Raw genomic sequence first — 18,486 nt, forward strand, 5'->3', positions numbered from 1 at the left:
CATCCCATCTTTTCAACTGAACAGCAACAGGAGCCCTGGGTGATGATTCCCTCTCACACCATCAGGGTGCTGAATTCAATCCAAACAGTCTTACTGTTAATTAGGTTATAAAAGCACAGACTGTTGTTCAAACCAAAATTAGTTTGCATGAGCCATGAAGAAAGTAAACCTCTCCCACCCACCCACTATTACCCCCCTCCCCCCACTGCCTCCCTACCCTCACTCCCAACAACCTCCATCTATTCCTGGGTAATATTCCTTCCTAAAACTGGCAGTAAAGTATTGAACACACAAACACACGTGAATCAATTTGTTAGACTTTTTAAACCCAACATAATTATCATGTTCCAACCGGTTCCAAGTCCTGTTAAGACTAGTCAATGAAGCACAAATGGTTATTATTAAAGCATTTGCAGCCACTGGCAATCGATCGTTGTCAATCTCCTATTTAAATCCTTCGAACACTGCAAACTGCCTGACATTATGCAGTAATGTATTGCTTTCATATCTGCTAGGACACAACAATAATTTGTACACTTTATTTATTACATAATTAAATAGATTGAAGCTCATCCTTCAGGTCACCTTGTCCAATAACTACCTGTCATAAGCTACCAATTTAATTTAAAAGGACCGGCATCCAAAATGTGGCAGTTCCTTGCTCACATGCGACATGTCAATAATGTAAGTAAATTGACTAAATTGATTCTCAACCATGAATAAACAGTTATCTTTTAACACGAAGACGGGTAATTATGATGCAATTACGCATGAATTAGGGAGCATAAGATGGGAACAGAAACGGTCAGGGAAAGGTACAAATGAAAAGTGGAGCTTGTTCAAGGAACAAATACTGTGTGTCCTCAATAGGTATGTCCCCGTCAGGCAGGGAGGAAATGGCCGTGTGAGGGAGCCATGGCTCACAAAAGAGGTTGAATGTCTTGTCAAGAGGATAAAGGAAGAGTATGTAAGGATGAGAAAACAAGGTTCAGTTGGGTCGCTTGAGGGTTACAATGTAGCAAGGAATGAGCTAAAACAAAGGGCTTAGGAGAGCCAGGAGGGGCATGAGAAGTCCTTGGCGGGTCGAATCAAGGAAAACCCCAAGGCATTTTACTCTTATGTGAGAAATAAAAGAATGACCAGGGTGAGGGTAGGGCTGGTTAAGGACAGTAGTGGGAACTAGTGCATGGAGTCAGAATAGGAGAGGCATTGAATGAATACTTTTCTTCAGAGTTCACTAAGAAGAGGGGCCATGTTTTGAGGATGAGAGTGTGATACAGGTGGGTAGGCTGGAGGAGGTAAATGTTCTGAGGAAGGATGTATTAGCAATTTTGAAAAACCTGAGGGTCGACAAGTCCTCTGGCCCAGATGGGATATATCCAAGCATTCTTTGGGAGGCAAGGGATGAGATTGCAGAGCCTTTGCCTTTGATCTTTGGGTCCTCACTGTCCACGGGGATAGTGCGAGAGGACTGGAGAGTGGCGAATGTTGTTCCTCTGTTCAAGAAAGGGAATAGGAATGACCCTGGTAATTATAGGCCAGTTAGTCTTACTTTGGTGGTCGGTAAGTTAATGGAAAAGGTCCTGAAGGATAGGATTTATGACCATTTGGAAAGATGCAGCTTAATCCTGGATAGTCAACACGGATTCGTGAAGGGTAAGTCTTGTCTCACAAATTTGGCTGAATTCTTTGAGGAGGTAACTAAGTGTGTAGATGAAGGTAGAGCAGTTGATGTTGTATACATGGATTTTAGTAAGGCGTTTGATAAGGTTCTCCATGGTCGGCTCATGAAGAAAGTAAGGAGGTGTGGGATTGAGGGAAATTTGGCCAATTGGATAAGTAACTGGCTCTCGCATAGAAGACAGAGGGTGGTGGTGGATGGAAAATTTTCAGACTGGAGACCAGTTACCAGCGGTATACCACAGGGACCAGTGCTGGGTCCTCTGCTATTTGTGATTTTTATCAATGACTTGGAGGAGGGGGCTAAAGGGTGGGTCAGTAAATTTGCTGATGACACCAAGATTGGTGGAGTAGTGGATGGGGTGGAGGGCTGCTGTAGGATGCAAAGAGACATTGATAGGATGCAGAGCAGGGCCGAAAAATGGCAGATGGAGTTTAACCCTGATAAGTGCGAAGTGATTCATTTTGGTAGAAAAAATTTGAATGCGGATTACAGGGTCAACAGCAGCCATGAAGAAGGCTTATAGTGTGTTATCGTTTATTAACAGGGGGCTTGAGTTTAAGAGCCGTGGGGTTATGCTGCAACTATACATGACCCTGGTGAGACCACATTTGGTGTATTGTGTGCAGTTCTGGTCACCTTATTATAGGAAGGATGTGGAAGCATTGGAAAGGGTAAAAAGGAGATTTACCAGGATGCTGCCTGGTTTGCAGGATAGGTCTTATGAGGAAAGGTTGAGGGAACCAAGGCTTTTCTCTTTGGAGCGGAGGAGGATGAGAGGCGACTTAATAGAGGTTCATAAGATGATGCAGGGGATAGATAGTGGACGTTCAGAGACTATTTCCTCGGGTGGATGTAGCTGTTACAAGGGGGCATAACTATAAGATTCAGGGTGGGAGATATAGGAGGGATGTCCAAGGTAGGTTCTTTACTCAGAGAGTGGTTAGGGTGTGGAATGGACTGTCGAGTCGGACACTTTAGGAACTTTCAAGCAGTTATTGGATAGGCACATGGAGCACACCAGAATGACAGGGAGTTGGATAGCTTGATCTTGGTTTCGGACAATGCTCAGCACAACATCGAGGGCCAAAGGGACTGTTCTGTGCTGTTCTATGTTCTACCATTAATATTGGAAAAAAAATCAGAAAATGCAGGATACGTAAACTGGAAGTCTATGAACATCCGAAGGAAAAAGCAGAATAATGTATTGGTATCCATAATGCTCCCAACTGAAACTTTAACTTGCCCTTCTCTTTGGCCATCGTTGTGGATTTTTAACATTTTCTGTTCGTAGTTTAAGATTTACGGTTTCCTTTGAATCTCGGTGTAACTGGATTTAACAAATGTTAGGGCCAATTCAAATGGTTCTCTGCCCGATTTAAGCTGGTTGTTAGCAGCTAGAAAACAACACGGAGTGGCTGACGTACCATCACAATTACACAGGGGATTCTGTCTGATCGTTCCCTCCCCTTGGTTCCCACCTCCTCCCCTGCCCCTTCTCTGTCCACTGGCTCAGAATCGCTGCCACCTAGCCCAGCCAGCGACATGCAGCTTCCAGCTGTAGATTGCAGGTGAAATTCAAACGGGGCCACAGGTTTGGTATGGTCTTCAGGTCAGCACAAGCCAGCACATAGGAGTCATTGCTCTGTTGATTTTATACCCATTTTGGCTGCAAGTGGAATTTCTCAGCAAATCCTTCCTTATTCATACTCTCCAAAGGAACCTTCCAAAAATTTGAAAACTCTATTAGATTCCCCCTTTAACCTTCTCTGTCACAAGGAATAAGTGGAACGTTTGAGCTTTTTTAAAAAAAAACAACTATTAACCTCTTATGCCTGATCGCCGTCTAGGGAATATTGACCACCCCTGTCTGTGACACTCATGTTCTGGCTACAGAACTGCATACAGTGCACAACTGTGACATAACTATGGTTGTACAATTTAAACATTACTTTCATACTTTTATATTGAATATTTCTGCACATAACACCCAGAATCTGTTCTCATTCTGTTGACATTATTTTTCCAAATATTTAGATATTTTGGTAAATTTCAAGAATTCAGCCCATGAAAAAGAACAAGTCACAGAAAGATAAATGTTCCACAAAGCATTCCAAAAAAAACCCTCAAAACACTATTCATTAATTAGTAAATCAAAAGAATTAAAACTACTTTGCAGTTGGTTTTAAGGGCAAGCCTCCTCAAGGATACAGAATAAAACATCTGGTTCAAATTCCTTTCAGACAGCTCATCAGTCACAAATGACAGCTCTTTAACTTTTGAGTTCACTCGACACACACTTTTTCCTGTGAATCACTTAACCCTTCTCAAGACTTATCCCAGGATCAGATTTCATCGGTCCATTCACATCGCCAAGAGGCAAATCCTAACTGTATTGTTGACAGCTTCAGAATATTTTACTCTAAATTGAAGACGAGTGCAAATCCGGTCTCACCTGATTTTGAGTTATATTAAAAATGTGAAGTTAAAAATCGAGTAAAAAGCAAATGCTGAGAAGTCGAAACAAAAATAGCAAGAACTTTAAATGAAAAGCAGGTCAAGCAACCATTGTGAAGAGAACAGGCCAATGCTCTACGTTTCAGGTTATTTTTAAAATGCCATTGAGAAAGTAGTAGTGAGCTGCCTTTTTGAACCGTTGCAGTCCATGTGGTGTGGGTACGCCCACAATGCTCTTCAGGAGGCAGTTCTGGGACTTTGACCCAGCGACAGTGAAGGAACGGCGATAAAGTTCCAAGTCAGGATGGTGTATGGCTTGGAGGGAACTTGCAGGTGGTGGTGTTCCCATACTTCTGCTGCCATTGTTCTTCTAGGTGGTAGGGTTCACGGGTTTGGAAGGTGCATGAGCCTTGGTGAGTTGATGTAGTGTTTCTTGTAGATGGTGCACACTCCTGTTGTTATACAGAGGTGGTGGTGGGTGTGAATGTTTAGCTTGTTCAGTGTTGTTAGAGCTGCACTCATTGAGACATTTGGAGAGTATTTCATCACATTCCTGACTTGTAAACTTCATATTCACGGCTACCCTTCAGACCTTGTATTCTTACATCGTCTTGGTAGTCATATGATATCAATTCCTTGTATCATTCACTGTGCACCTGCCCTTTCCTCCCCACAATCCTCCCTCCTTCTATATCCATCCCGGGTAAAAGCCATTTCCCAATTCTCTTACAACTACAATTTCAAAATCTCAATTATCTAGGGCGCGATTCTCCACAAAGGCGGAGAGTCGTGAAGGCTGCCACGAAACCGGCCGTGTTTCATGGCAGCCTCCGCGCCCCCTCCCGGGACCCGATTCTGCTCCCCGGTCGGGGCTAGCATCGCGGCCCCGTGAACTCCGGCATCGCGGGCTTAACGAATTTTGCTAAGCCCGCGCGCCAAAGTTAGTGACGGCTGACGCATATGATGGCGTCAGCTGCGCATGCGCGGATTGAACGACTCCAACCTGCGCATGCGCGGATGACGTCATCCGCGCATATGCGTCAGACCCGCGCATGCGCGGTCCGTAATGCCCCTCAGCCGCCCCGCAGACTTATTCTGTGGGGCGGCGGAGGGAGAAAGAGTGCGCGTGAATCGGACCTGCTGCCCTCGATCGGTGCCCACCGATCACGGGCCCATGCCACCCTTGGCACGGCCGTGCCAATCGGTGGCATGGTTGTGCAGAAAGGCACTTTGCGGCCGTTTTCACAAACTGGTATAGCAGGTGTATTAAAAATCGTGAAAATGGCCGTAAAGGCCTTGGAAATCGGCCCATCGGCCAGGGGAGAATCACTGCTCGCCGTAAAAAAACGGCGAGCAGTGATTCGTGTCAGGGGGGTGGGCGTGCGGGGGGGGGGGGGGGGGGGGGGGGGGAAGAGAATAGCAGGAGGGCGTCGAACCAGCATCACCGTAAAAATTTGCGCCGCCCGCTATTCTCCGCCCCGTCGTGAGTGCGGAGAATCGCGCCCCTAGCCTTTGGCCTTCCATTCTCCCTGGCATTCCACAGCTATTGATTGACACAACTGAACTCTCACCTCCACTTCTAATGTCCAAGTCCCTAATAAGCCCATTACTCTCTCTCACCAAGGCATTTCCCTGGTCCAGCCTCATCTCTGTTCCCTTAACTCCAAGGACACAGACTTGAAATGAAATGGCAAACAATTAGTTTAGTCATCCACCACCAGATATGGCTGGACCACTTAAAAGAACATTCAGCTTTTCTCTCATTTGCTAAAACTGCTTAGGGACATCTGGGAAGGCAAAGAAAAACCCAACTCCTATTCTCTACTGAAAACTATCTTCTTGAACACTTTCACCTCCAACAAATGTAATAAGCTCAGAGACTCCTGAATAAAATTACTCAGACAATCTCTATTTCCTATCATGCTCACCCTATAATATGGACTAAGGATGCAGGTGCCTCCTTCTGTCTCACCAGCTGGATTTTCAAGATAGTTTCAGAAGCAAAATGCTACTGATAGCAAATATTAAAAATAAAACACACTGATGCAACTGGTTGCCCCATGGTCTTAGCTGTTGGCAGAGAAATCAACTCCCAACCCCTATCCCAGCAATGCAATTGTTACATTTTTGACCTTTAATGGACCTTCTCCAACATTAAGTGTGTCCACTTAAAGAAATCAATCAAACAGTGTGTTCTGATTTGTGTTGGTAGCAGTGCTCTCAAACAATTCTATGTAAGTGGGGTAAATTTGGGGAACCGAAAGCTTTGTAAGAGGTGCCATTGGTAGAATTGAGGAGCAATTGTGGTATAAACATGAATGGAGTCAGAATCAAATCGATGTTGGGAGTTCCTTGATAGAAATCGCGCACGTGTTGTGTACAACTGAAAGGCAACAAAAATGTCATGAAACAGAGTCAAAGACCGACGGTGAATATACCTTCTTACTAAGTCATACTTTTATCTCGGGGGGTCGATTTAGAACATGTTGTTACATACTCACCATGGTATGACATGACATGGCAAAGCTGAAGTGCTTCTGAAATACATCAAAACTTGGCTGAAGGATAGTTTGCATCGACAGCCAGATTAAGGAGATAATTAGTAAGGTACTTCTGTTTCAGTTTACGCAAGGACTTGGAAGTGGGGACAGAAGTAAAACCATCCAGCACAGATGGGCAGCACGGTAGCATAGTGGTTAGCACTGTTGCTTCACAGCTCCAGAGACCCCGGCAGGGTCACTGTCTGTGTGGAGTTTGCACTTTCTCCCAGTGTCTGCGTGGGTTTCCTCCGGGTGCTCCGGTTTCCTCCCACAGTCCAAAGATGTGCGGATTAGGTGGATTGGCCATGTTAAAATTGCCCTTCATGTCCAAAAAATGTTAAGTGGGGGTTACTGGGTTACGGGGACAGGGTAGATACACAGGCTTCAGTAGGGTGCTCATTGTAAGGGCCAGTGCAGACTTGATGGGCCGAATGGTTTCCTTCTGCTCTGTAAATTCTATGATTCTATCCAACTTGCAGATGATACAACACTGTAAATGACAGCAAACATAAGAGGGCAGGCTGATCAAATCCAAGAAGGACCCGGCTGACAAGTATCTTATGCCATTTAAATTGAACAAATGAAAGAGTCATGGGATATATAAGCTATGGCAATATAAACTACCTCACATTATTCCGCAGGACATAACAGGGAGCTGGAATGGCTCAGTTTTCAGCTACTGCCTTTGAGCCAGAAGACGTTGGATTCAGGTTAAACAGCACAATTTGTTCACAACCACTGGTGCAGACAAGCCAGTGCGGACTGGTGCCAGTTCCCAGCCTGGATTAATGGGGAGGGTTAGTGGCTGCGAAACCACCTGCCAAATTTCCAGTAGCATGGAAAAAAACCAAAAGACAGCACCATTCAAAAACAACAATATGTCATAGTACATATAGAAACATTTTCAAGGCTGGACAATTGAGCTAGCTTTTACGTGGGGTTCCTCCCTCTTACATACAGCTCAGCTGAGCACACAGCTCTACAAACACACATCAAGCTGGTTCAGACAGATTTATTATTCCAAGCTTGGTCCATGTACCTGGGAGAGAGATTTGGATAAATGTCAAAAATCACTGTCTGACACTGGTACAAACAGACCAATTATAGAGTTTCCCAAAAATCAATAGCCCACCCCAGTTGGACTTGATCCAATCCTTGGAGTTGTCAATTTTATACTGTCTAGTACAATTTACTTTCAGCAAAAAGATGACGTGATCCGCTCATGATTTAACCCCACCCTGTCACCTGTTGTTTACTAGAATCCCATGTCCATTACAAAGTGGTTTTCCTGACATTCCCATCCTACGTCTCACAGTCAGTTCCTGCCCATATCAGATGAACAAAGTTGATTTCCTCTTTACACCATGGATTTTCTAAAACAGGATATTGGGGGTACCGATAAGAACTGTTTACTGAGCTGACCGTGTTATTGCTGACCACATGGACAAGTTAGCTAGCTTAGATCCCACCATGCATTGTGGCCACTGCCTGTAGCAAGAGTTTAAAAGTTTATTACAGATCTGTCCCAAAAATACATGTTCGATGGTTAATAATGATTACTGGAAATACGTTCTATGATTAGTCTCAATCCTTTTTTTTTGAATAAACATTTTATTGCGGTATTTTTGGGTATTATAACAACAACACAATAAACAATGTACACGTAACTGTAAACATAGTGCAAAAGCTTGCTCCCTCCCTTACAGGTCCCACCTTTATTAACCCCCTACTCTAAACTAAACTAACCCCCCACCTTCTGCTGACGATTAATTTTCCGCGAAGAGGTTGATGAAAGGTTTCACCCGGAGGTGGCAACCGAACAGTGACCCTCCAAACAGAGAATGTTAGTCATGTCCGATAGCCCGGTGTCTGACTTCGGGGGCTTGGAGTCCCTCCAATCTAATGTTATCTGTCTCCGGGCTACCAGGGAAGCAAAGGCCAGAATGTCTGCCTCTTTCTCCTCCTGGATTCCCAGCTCTTCCGACACCCTGAAAATTGTCACCTCTGGACTCAGCGCCACCCTTGTTTTTAACACCGTGGACATTACATCTGCAAACTCCTGCCAAAATCCCCTGAGCTTCAGACATGCCCAGAACATGTGAACATGGTTCGCTGGTCCTCCCGCACATTTTGCACACCTGTCTTCCACCCCAAAGAATCTGCTTATCCGGGCCACTGTCATGTGAACCTGGTGAGCAACGTTAAATTGTATCAGGCTGAGCCTGGCACATGTTGCGGACGCGTCGACTCTACTCAATGCATCTGCCCATAGACCATCCTCTATCTCTCCTCCCAGCTCCTCTTTCCATTTGCGCTTCAGCTTCTCGGTCTGCGTCTCCTCTGACCCCATAAGTTCCTTGTAATTGTCTGAGATGCTCCCTTCTCCAACCCACCCTCTGGAAACTACCCTGTCCTGAATTCCCCTTGGTGGTCGGAACGGGAAGGTTGACACCTGTTTACGTAAGAAGTCCTGCACCTGCAGATACCTGAATTTGTTTCCCCTCGCCAATCCAAATTTCTTCTCCAGTGCCCTCATACTCGGAAAGCTCCCCTCTATAAACATATCCCCCATCCTCTCAATCCCTGCTCTCCGCCATATCCAGAAACCCCCATTCATACATTCTGGGGCAAACCGGTGATTATTACAGAGTGGGGATCAGACCGATGCTCCCTCTGCTCCCACGTCTCCTCCATTGCTCCCAAACTTTAAGGGCCGCCACCACCACAGGGCTGGTGGAGTACCGTGCCAGCGGGAACGGCAGAGGCGCAGTTACCAACACCCCCAAACTGGTGCCCTTGCATGAAGCCACCTCCATACACCCCCATGTCGACCCCTCCCCCACCACCCACTTCCTGATCATGGCCATATCCGCTGCCCAGTAATAGTTACAAAAATATGGCAGCGCCAGCCCGCCCTCTCCCCGACACCACTCAAGCATTACCTTCCTTACCCGTGGGGTCTTGCCCGCCTAAACAAAGCCAATGTTGGCCCTGTTTAAAAAAGGACCGCGGTATAAAGATGGGGAAACATTGAAACACGAACAGGAATCTCGGGAGGACCGTCAGCTTCACCATCTGCACCCTCCCAGCTAATGACAACGAGAGCGCGTCCCATCTCCAAAATTGTCCTTCATTTGGTCTACTAGCCGGGCCAGATTTAATTTATGCAGCCGGTCCCATTCCCGTGCCACTTGAACGCTTAGGTACCTAAAGCTTCCCCCTACTAATCTACATGGACGCTCTCCCAATCGCCTCTTCTATCCCCTCGCCTAGACAGCAAATGTCTCACTTTCCCCATATTTAACTTATACCTCAAAAACCGGCCAAATGCCCCTGGAATCCTCATGATTTCTTCGATCCCTCTAAATGGTCCGATACATACAGAAGCAGGTCGTCTGCATAGAGCGAGACTCTGTGCTCCACCCACCCCCGGACCAGCAACTTGAGGCTCTCAGAGCAACTGCCATCGGCTCTATAGCTAGTGCGAACAACAGTGGGGAGAGGGGACACCCCTGTCCCGTCCCCCGGTGCAGTCTAAAATAGTCCGATGGTGTCTTATTCATCCGCACACCTGCCACAGAAGCCTGATACAGCAACCTGACCCAGTCAATAAAACCCCGCCCAAATCTAAACCGTCCCAGTACCTCCCACAGATATTCCCATTCTACCTGATCAAAAGCCTTTGTTGCATCCATTGCAATCACTACCTCCACCTCTCTACCTTCCATGGGCATCATGATCACGTTTAACAACCTTCTTACATTGGCTACCAATTGCCTACCCTTAACAAACCCCGTCTGGTCCTCCCCAATAACGTCCGGAACACAATCCTCTATCCTGGAGGACAAAACTTTGGCCAGACGTTTGGCGTCCAGATTCAACAGGGATATCCACCTGTAGGACCCACACAGCTCCGGGTTCTTGTCCCGCTTCAGAATGAGGGAAATCATGGCCTGTGACATCGTCGGGGGCAGCACCCCTCTTTCCCTTGCCTCATTGAACACCCTCATTAACACTGGCCCCAATATCCCTGAGAACTTTTTATACAACTCCACTGGGTACCCTTCCGGCCCCGGGGCTTTATCCGCCTGCATGGCCTTCAGACCAGTATCTCTTCCAACCCGATTGGGACCCCCCAGCCCTTCTACCCGCTCCCTGTCCACCTTTGCGAAATTCAGCCCCCCCCCCCCAAGAAGTGCTTCACCCCTCCAGCCCCTTAGGGGATCTGACCTGTACAGCCTACTGTAGAAATCTCTAAACACCTTATTCGCCCCTGTTGAATCTTCAACCAGGTTCCCATCTCCATCATTTACTTTTCCTATCTCCCTGGCTGCCTCCCTCCTTCTAAGCTGCTGTGCAAGCATTCTGCTGGCCTTCTCTCCAAACTCATAGATCGCCCCCCTCACCTTTCTCAGCTGCTCCACCACCCTCCCTGTGGTTAACAAACCAAACTCCGCCTGTAGCCTCCACCGTTCCCTTAAAAGCCCTGCTTCTGGGGTCTCCACACATCTCATATCGATCTGTAGTATCTCCTTCACCAGTCGGTCCATCTCTGCCCTGTCCACCTTCCCTTGTAGGCCCATACTGAGATCGGCTCTCCTCTGACCACCGCCTTCAGTGCTTCCCAGACCATCACTGCTGAAATTTCCCCCGTGTCGTTGACCTGCAGGTTGTTCTGAATACATTTCCTCAGCTGCTCACACACCTCTTCGTCAGCCAAAAGTCCCACATTTAACCTCCAGTGTGGGCACTGGTCACTGTCTTTACTAACCTGCAGGTCAACCCGGTGCAGAGCATGGCCTGAGATTGTGATCGCCGAGTACCCCGTGTCCACCACCCCTGCCAGTAAAGCCCTGCTCTAAATGAAGAAATAGATCCGGGAGTACACTTTATGCACGTGTGGGTAGAAGGACTCCTTCACCCTCGGCTGCCCAAAATCTCCATGGATCCACCCCCGCATCCCCCCCAATCTGCTCCATGAACCCTTTTATTTCCTTTGCCATTGCTGGCATCCTGCCCGTTTTCAAGCTTGACCGGTCCAAGCCAAGGTCAATAACTGTGTTGAGGTCCCCTCCCAAGACCAATCTGTGCAAATCCAGGTCAGGTGTCTTCCCCAGCATCCTCTTTATAAACTCCACATCATCCCAATTTGGCGCATACACATTTACTAATACCACCTGCACCCCCTCCAGTTTCCCACTGACCATAATGTATCGACCTCCCACATCCGAAACTATTCTACCCACCTCAAACACTACCCACTTATTGATCATAATTGATCGCGACCCCTCTCGTCTTTGAATCCAATCCCAAGTGAAAGACCTGACCGACTCAGCCTTTTCTCAATCTAATCTGGTCAGTTACTCTAAGGTGCGTCCACCTTCAGTCCCCCAAGATGTGCGAACATGCGTGCTCTCTTAACCGGCCCATTTAACCCCCGAACATTCCAGGCGATCAGCCTAGTTGGGGGGGGCTCATTGCACCCCCCCTTTCGCCAATCAGCCATCCCCTTTTTTGGGCCCGCCTCCAGCCCATGCTCCGAGCCTCCACCGGCCCGCCCCCAGGCAGCCTCTGCCCCCAACCTCCTCTCTGTCCCTTGGCCCAAGTCCCTCCCTCATCAGTAGAAAATTTCCCCCTCCCCCCAGTAACAACACTCTGTAACCCAACCCCTTTGATAAACCGAACATCTCCACCCCCCCCCCCCACTGCGCTTCCGTGAGCTAGCCCGCCCAGCTAGCTTGGCGGCGCCCATCCCTGGCGCCGGATAGTCTCCCACCTATTATTCCCTCCCCACCCCGCTCATACAAACATACTCCAACATCAAACAATCCCCACGCAATTGCCCAACAGAAAACCACCAAGATCTAAACAAGCACACCTCCATCCCCCAACAGTGCAAATGAAAACCTTAACTCACTCAAACGGTGTGACCAATTCTCACTCACCGCTAGCAGCAGTAGCGCGGCAGACTTGTCGCGGAGAATCCAGCCCTTGCTGTTTAACTAGGAAAATATGTATGTTTAAAAGGGAAATTCTAGCGTCTTGACAAATCTAAGGAATGATGTATGTTTTCGCCAAATGTAATCTCAAGAAAGGGTAGGGTAAATTATTGGTCAAGCAACACTTATTATTGCTGCAGAAAGCCATTGGGCAGGATGTGCAATGAACTTTTGACTGGACCCCCGCATGCCGGTTCTGCCACTGTGGGGTCGGAAAACAGCCACTGTCTCTGCCATAGCTATTTCACAATCCAATGCTAAGCATTAAAATGGGTAATTTTTAATAGTACCATGTAACTTGAGACAGGTTGGATATAGCAGTGATGTAACCCCTAGCTGAATAGTCTAACTTTCAAATAGCCATTTGGACACAGTGACAGTGTGGCTATAGACAGCATGATTCAGGAACGACACAAATTGGGAGAAAAATGTTTGTCTTAAAGAGAAAAAAAGTGGAGGATTTTCAATGGTTAAAAAGAGATCCAGCTCGGAATATTCAGATTTGATTTTTCCTGAATGGAGTGGAAAAGGTTAACAGAACACGTGTGAACCAGAAGAGGGTCGAAGGGAACTCTTTGTTTACCAACTTACCCTGTCCGCTGTGGCCTCGAGCGCACATCACCAGAACAGCCAGCACTACACAGTAGGCAGAAGCAACAATATTTGCCATCTGTTAAGAAAAGAATTGGACTCATTAGTCAAAGAGACAGCTCCTGGGACACAATCTACAAAGCAGCATTGCACACATGATCACCACCCTTTTAAAAAACACATCCTCTTCCGAGGACTTGCCTGTACAGACCACAGGAACCAAAGCCAAACTAACAATAGCAATCTGTCATCCTACATGGCTGTGAGCACTCACGCTAACCTCCTCAGTTACATTTCTAATGAGAAAAATTGACAGGTTGAAATTTAAAGTCAATTGCCTGAGGAGACCGCACACCCAATGTCCTTTGTTGGGATTAGTGTAAACCCATAAATGTTTTACCTCTTGTTTTGATTGCAGGGATAATAAATTCGATCACAATAATTTTGAAAATAAGCATGCCTGAATAGGAGCAATTCTTGCAATGGATTATTACAATCACCAGCAACGTTTTTGGACTCATTCTATCATCAATTTGTTTTTAATGAAATGGCCAAACAAAATTTGGACATTTTTATAAAGTAAACTGGTAGGTAGGACCAGTGAAGTACATGAATCATTTTCGGAAGAGGAATCTATTGATGATGTAGTAAAGAAAGTCCGTATGAGTTGGTTCCTGAGGCAGACAGGCAGAGATATCACAACACAAGATTCGCTTCCTTTATCCCTTAGCCATGTTGAGGAACAAAAGGTAACAACTGCTAGATAGACAGGAGTTTGCTGATTATTATAATTCTTTTATTACAAACTGGTCCATAGAACCAAACCTTTTCTCCATCATCCTTTTAACCAGAGAAGGATAGAAGGTGGGAAGGAGAATCAAATAGTCAAGAAATAGATTAAACAGTTGGGAATCGTCAGGAAATTTAACCTTGGATCAAAAAGGAAGGTGTTGAGTATGGAAGTGACATTCGAAGGCCCAAGTGTTTCCACTGTAGCCAAGTAGGATACATTAGGGTAGATTGTTGGAAATTAAATGGAAGACCAGTTGCAGTAGTAGGAAAGGAAGCATCCAAAAAGGAAACGGCTGTCAAAACCATAGCAGTAGTGCAGATGAAATACAGAACATACAGTGCAGAAGGAGGCCATTCGGCCCATCGGGTCTGCACTGACCCACTTAACCTTCACTTCCACCTTATCCCCATAACCCAATAACCCCACCTAACCTTTTTTGGACTTGAAGGGCAATTTAGCATGGCCAATCCACCTAACTGGCACATCTTTGGACTGTGGGAGGAAACCGGAGCTCCCGGAGGAAACCCATGCAGACACGAGGAAAACGTGCAGACTCCGCACAGTGACCCAGTGGGGAATCGAACCTGGGACCCTGGCGCTTTGAAGCTAGTCACTTGTGCTGCCGTGCTGCCCATGCTCCTTCAGAAATCAATGAGAATGGGGGATAGGTCTCAAGATACTGGAGAAGGAAGAAAGGCTATTGGAAGTTTTGTATCTAAAGGAGAAGTCTTCCCTTACTCGCCAAAAAAAAGTAAAAAATTAAAATTTAAATATAGGAGCAGATCAATCTTTGATGGTAGCTGGTGACAATTTGTATTCCAGGAAGTTTTATGAAGGAAAACAAAATAAGGGATATTAATGGAAGGTATAAGCATGTTTCTTTGTGCAGAGTAGTAATTTTCTAAATGTAATTGTTATGGTGGGAATTATTCCTAAATTACCTACTCGAGGAATAGATTTCATCCAAGGTAATGATTTGACTTGTGGAGACAGCAATGTGATGACAACTGTATTGCAACAGGCAGTTAATCATATTGATCTAAACAAACTTTTGAAAACAACTATGGAGAGAATGAGACAACAGCAATTGAAAGAAAGCCTGTTTAACACAAAATCAACGAGGTATTTGTGAAAGAAAAAAAGAGAATTGATGAGAATCAATCCGGAAAAGTGGAACATTTGACTGAGGATTTGAACTGTCTAAAGGATAAACCTAAAAAAGCAAACTTGGCAAATGTTTATCTTCAGTTAAGGTGAACTTCAAGCATCCAAAGTAGTTATGAAGCATCGTAGAAAAATGCCTTGCACAAGAAAAGGAGGTTCTTGTGAATCAGAATAGTTGGTTGAATGCAGCTTTTTAAAAAACTAACAAATTGTTCGAACTTCATCATGAAAAGGACAATGGGATTTTTTGAACTTCAAAAGCAAAATGGAGAAAATGGATGGTATGGAATGCCACAATTCGAACGTTGTTCCAGTTGAACAAAGGACTGATCCAAGTAATATTACTGATATATCAAAGTCATTCATGGACAATAAGAAAACAACTGAAGTACCTGCAGAACTGAAAATTACGAATTATCAAGCAGAAATGCTGACATTGCAAAGTAATCTTCCTGATTCAATAACCAGAGATTGATTTTAAAATACTTTTTGGTGATACTGCACAAGATGTAGTAGTTGGAAGAAAGACAAGTGAACATTTTGCCAAAGACCATTCAAACTCGACTGAGAACTAGACTGAAACTGTGCAAAAACATTGGAAGGTTTAGAATGAACTATGAAACTTCATAGAGAGGAGTGATTGACATGGATCAAACTGAATTGAAAATAACGAGTTTGAAATGGGATTGGGAGAAACAACAAGGTCACAAAACAAAGCAAGAGTACAATACTATTTTGAGTGAACACAAGAAGCAGCTTAACAACATTCTTGAAACAGCTAAAAGAGATTTTGATAAGAGAAGATGTAATGTTAACGCACAGAAAATTACATTTTGACTCTGGAAAATCAAAATGCAAATTTACCACGTGTGAATTTGGAAAACGAGCGAGAGAGTACAATTATGCCTACAAGTGTGTAAATGGAGAATTGCCCTGTAGACTTAAATGAAACATTATTTTTGGAGTTGAAAACTGGAAATCAGAGGACAAAGAAACACAAGACTTCAGTTACAATAACGTTGCCATGTATAGATTTTGATGCTGCTAACGTTATTGTCTTTGTTTTGGTTAAATCATTACAATTATATATTCATAGAAGCCCTACGGTGCAGGAGGTGGCCATTTGGTCATTGAGTCTTCATCGACCCTTGGAAAGTGCACTCCACTTCGGCCGAAGCCCCCATCCTATCCTTGTAATCCAACCACACTTAAACTTTTGGATAGTGAGGTGCAACTTATCATATCAAATTGGACTGTGGGAAGAAACCGGAGCATCCAGAGGAAACCCCGGCAGACACGGGGAGAACGTGCAAACTCCACACAGTCACCCAAGGCTGGAATTAAACCTAGGTCATTGATGCCGTGAAACAGCAGTGTTAACCAGTGTGCCACCATTATGACATGTGTAATAGTGAACTAAGAAAACTGTACTTGTATGATGTAATACGTTATGCGGTTTGATATTTGTATGTTAAACTTATATAAAGTGGATGTAACACCAGTGCAAAGGAATCTTCATAATCTCAAGTTAATGGGACTCAGATATTTCAGAAGCTGGAATCATACTTGACAAAGGAAGATTGTTGTGGTTGTTGGAAGTTAGGCATCGCAGCTTCAGGACTGTCGGAGTTCCTCAGGGAACTGTCCATAGCTCCACCATCTTTCATTGCCTCGTTTAGGTCAGAAATGAATTGTTCACTTCATTCACTATAGCTCCGATAATGAAACAGCCCTTTTTTTTTTTTATTTGTTCTGGGATGTGGGCATCACTGGCTTTGCCAGCATTTATTCCCCCCCACTAATTGCCTTTGAGGTGGCAATCAAGAGTCAACCACACTTCTGAGAGTCTGGAGTTACATGTAGTCCAGACCAGATAAGGATGGCAAGATTGCCTTCCCTAAAGGACATTAGTGAAGCAGATGGTTTTTTATGACAATTGGAAATGGTTTCATGGTCATCATTAGACTTTTAATTCCAGACATTTATTTAATTCAAATTTCACCATCTGCAGTGGCGGGATTTGAACCTGGATCTTTGGTTTACTGGTCCAGTGACAATACCACTGGCCCACCATTTCCCCCATGCCAGTCTACAGTAGGATGTGTGTTGACACATGTTTAGTTACATTGTCATTGAAGTACAATGTGATGACCGTCACAAATAATAACGCCGAGTCACCTTCAGTTGATTCATCAATGTTGAGTTCTTGATGCTCAACATTGATCAGATCCTGTGGCTACAAGGGGAAGGAACAATGCCGACCCCTCAGTCTTGATACCATCTTTCGGCAAATCAAGCGTTGCATGGAATAGCTACAGCTCACATGGACAATATGAGGCTACAACAATAGTAAGTTCATCCACCCAGGATGGAACAATTCAGTTGCTTTTCTGCGCTTCCGCCATTGAGCTAAATTTCTCCCCTCCGCTCTGCAAAGGAATGCGCAGAAGCTCAGTAAGGTAACACCCATGCTACCTCATTCCCCTGTGGTCTCTACCACCATGAAGGACAAGAACAGAAATGCTATGGGGGCAACATCAGCATCCTGACTTGGCCGTATGTCACTACCTCATGTTTGTCACTGGGTCAAAATCTTGGAATTTCCCACTCAACAGCATGTGAAAGCATCACTGCTCAAAGTTGTAGCTTTTCAAGGAACAGGAATGTCATTCTGCTCAAGGTTGTTCCCGCCATTCAGTTCGATCTTGCCTGACCACCTCCAATTGCCTGTCTTGGTTTCATAGATTTTTGTGGGTAAAACATTTATCAAGCTTGGTTTTGAAAATTTTGATTGACCCTGTCTCCGCACAGCCTTTTGGAAAATGGATCACCAACTTCCCAAGTAAATAAAGAAACAGTGTTGAAGTGCAATTCAAATAAAATATTAGAAAAATACACAAAAGATTTCTCATCATCTGAAAAAGGCAAGCTGATACTTCCACACAGATTAACAGTTTTGCCATTCAGCACATACTTAATTACAATCCGAAAATTGGTCATATATGTAGTACAGATTTTGGTGGTATTAAAGTCATGTCAATAAACACAAAAATAATATATATTCCATGAAGAAATAGTTAATATTCCTTCTAATCGAATTGTTCCCCTTCTGGTGCCACATGCCAGGAGAGGAAGAAGGTGACCGGTTGCCAGGTTTCTGTCAATTCTGTTTCGTGACTTGTCATTGTGAAGTGAGCTTCCATTTTCTTCTCCTTCCCTTGTCCAATCTCCATGTATCATTCTCCAGTAAAGAGGGGAGCA

At 45.0% G+C, this 18,486-nt stretch overlaps 1 protein-coding gene across 3 annotated transcripts in view; it reads right to left on the reverse strand.

Moving 5' to 3' along the window:
- The window catches only part of LOC119962696 (ciliary neurotrophic factor receptor subunit alpha-like), a 359,277-nt gene that overhangs the window by 210,227 nt on the left and 130,564 nt on the right, over nt 1–18,486 (reverse strand). For all 3 annotated transcript variants that reach the window (XM_038790629.1, XM_038790630.1, XM_038790628.1), the window contains one exon: nt 13,269–13,347. In XM_038790629.1, coding sequence (XP_038646557.1) covers nt 13,269–13,347 — 79 coding nt within the window. The remainder of the gene's footprint in view (nt 1–13,268; nt 13,348–18,486) is intronic.

The sequence above is a fragment of the Scyliorhinus canicula genome, chromosome 3 (assembly GCF_902713615.1).
Source record: "Scyliorhinus canicula chromosome 3, sScyCan1.1, whole genome shotgun sequence".
Lineage (NCBI taxonomy): Eukaryota > Metazoa > Chordata > Chondrichthyes > Carcharhiniformes > Scyliorhinidae > Scyliorhinus > Scyliorhinus canicula.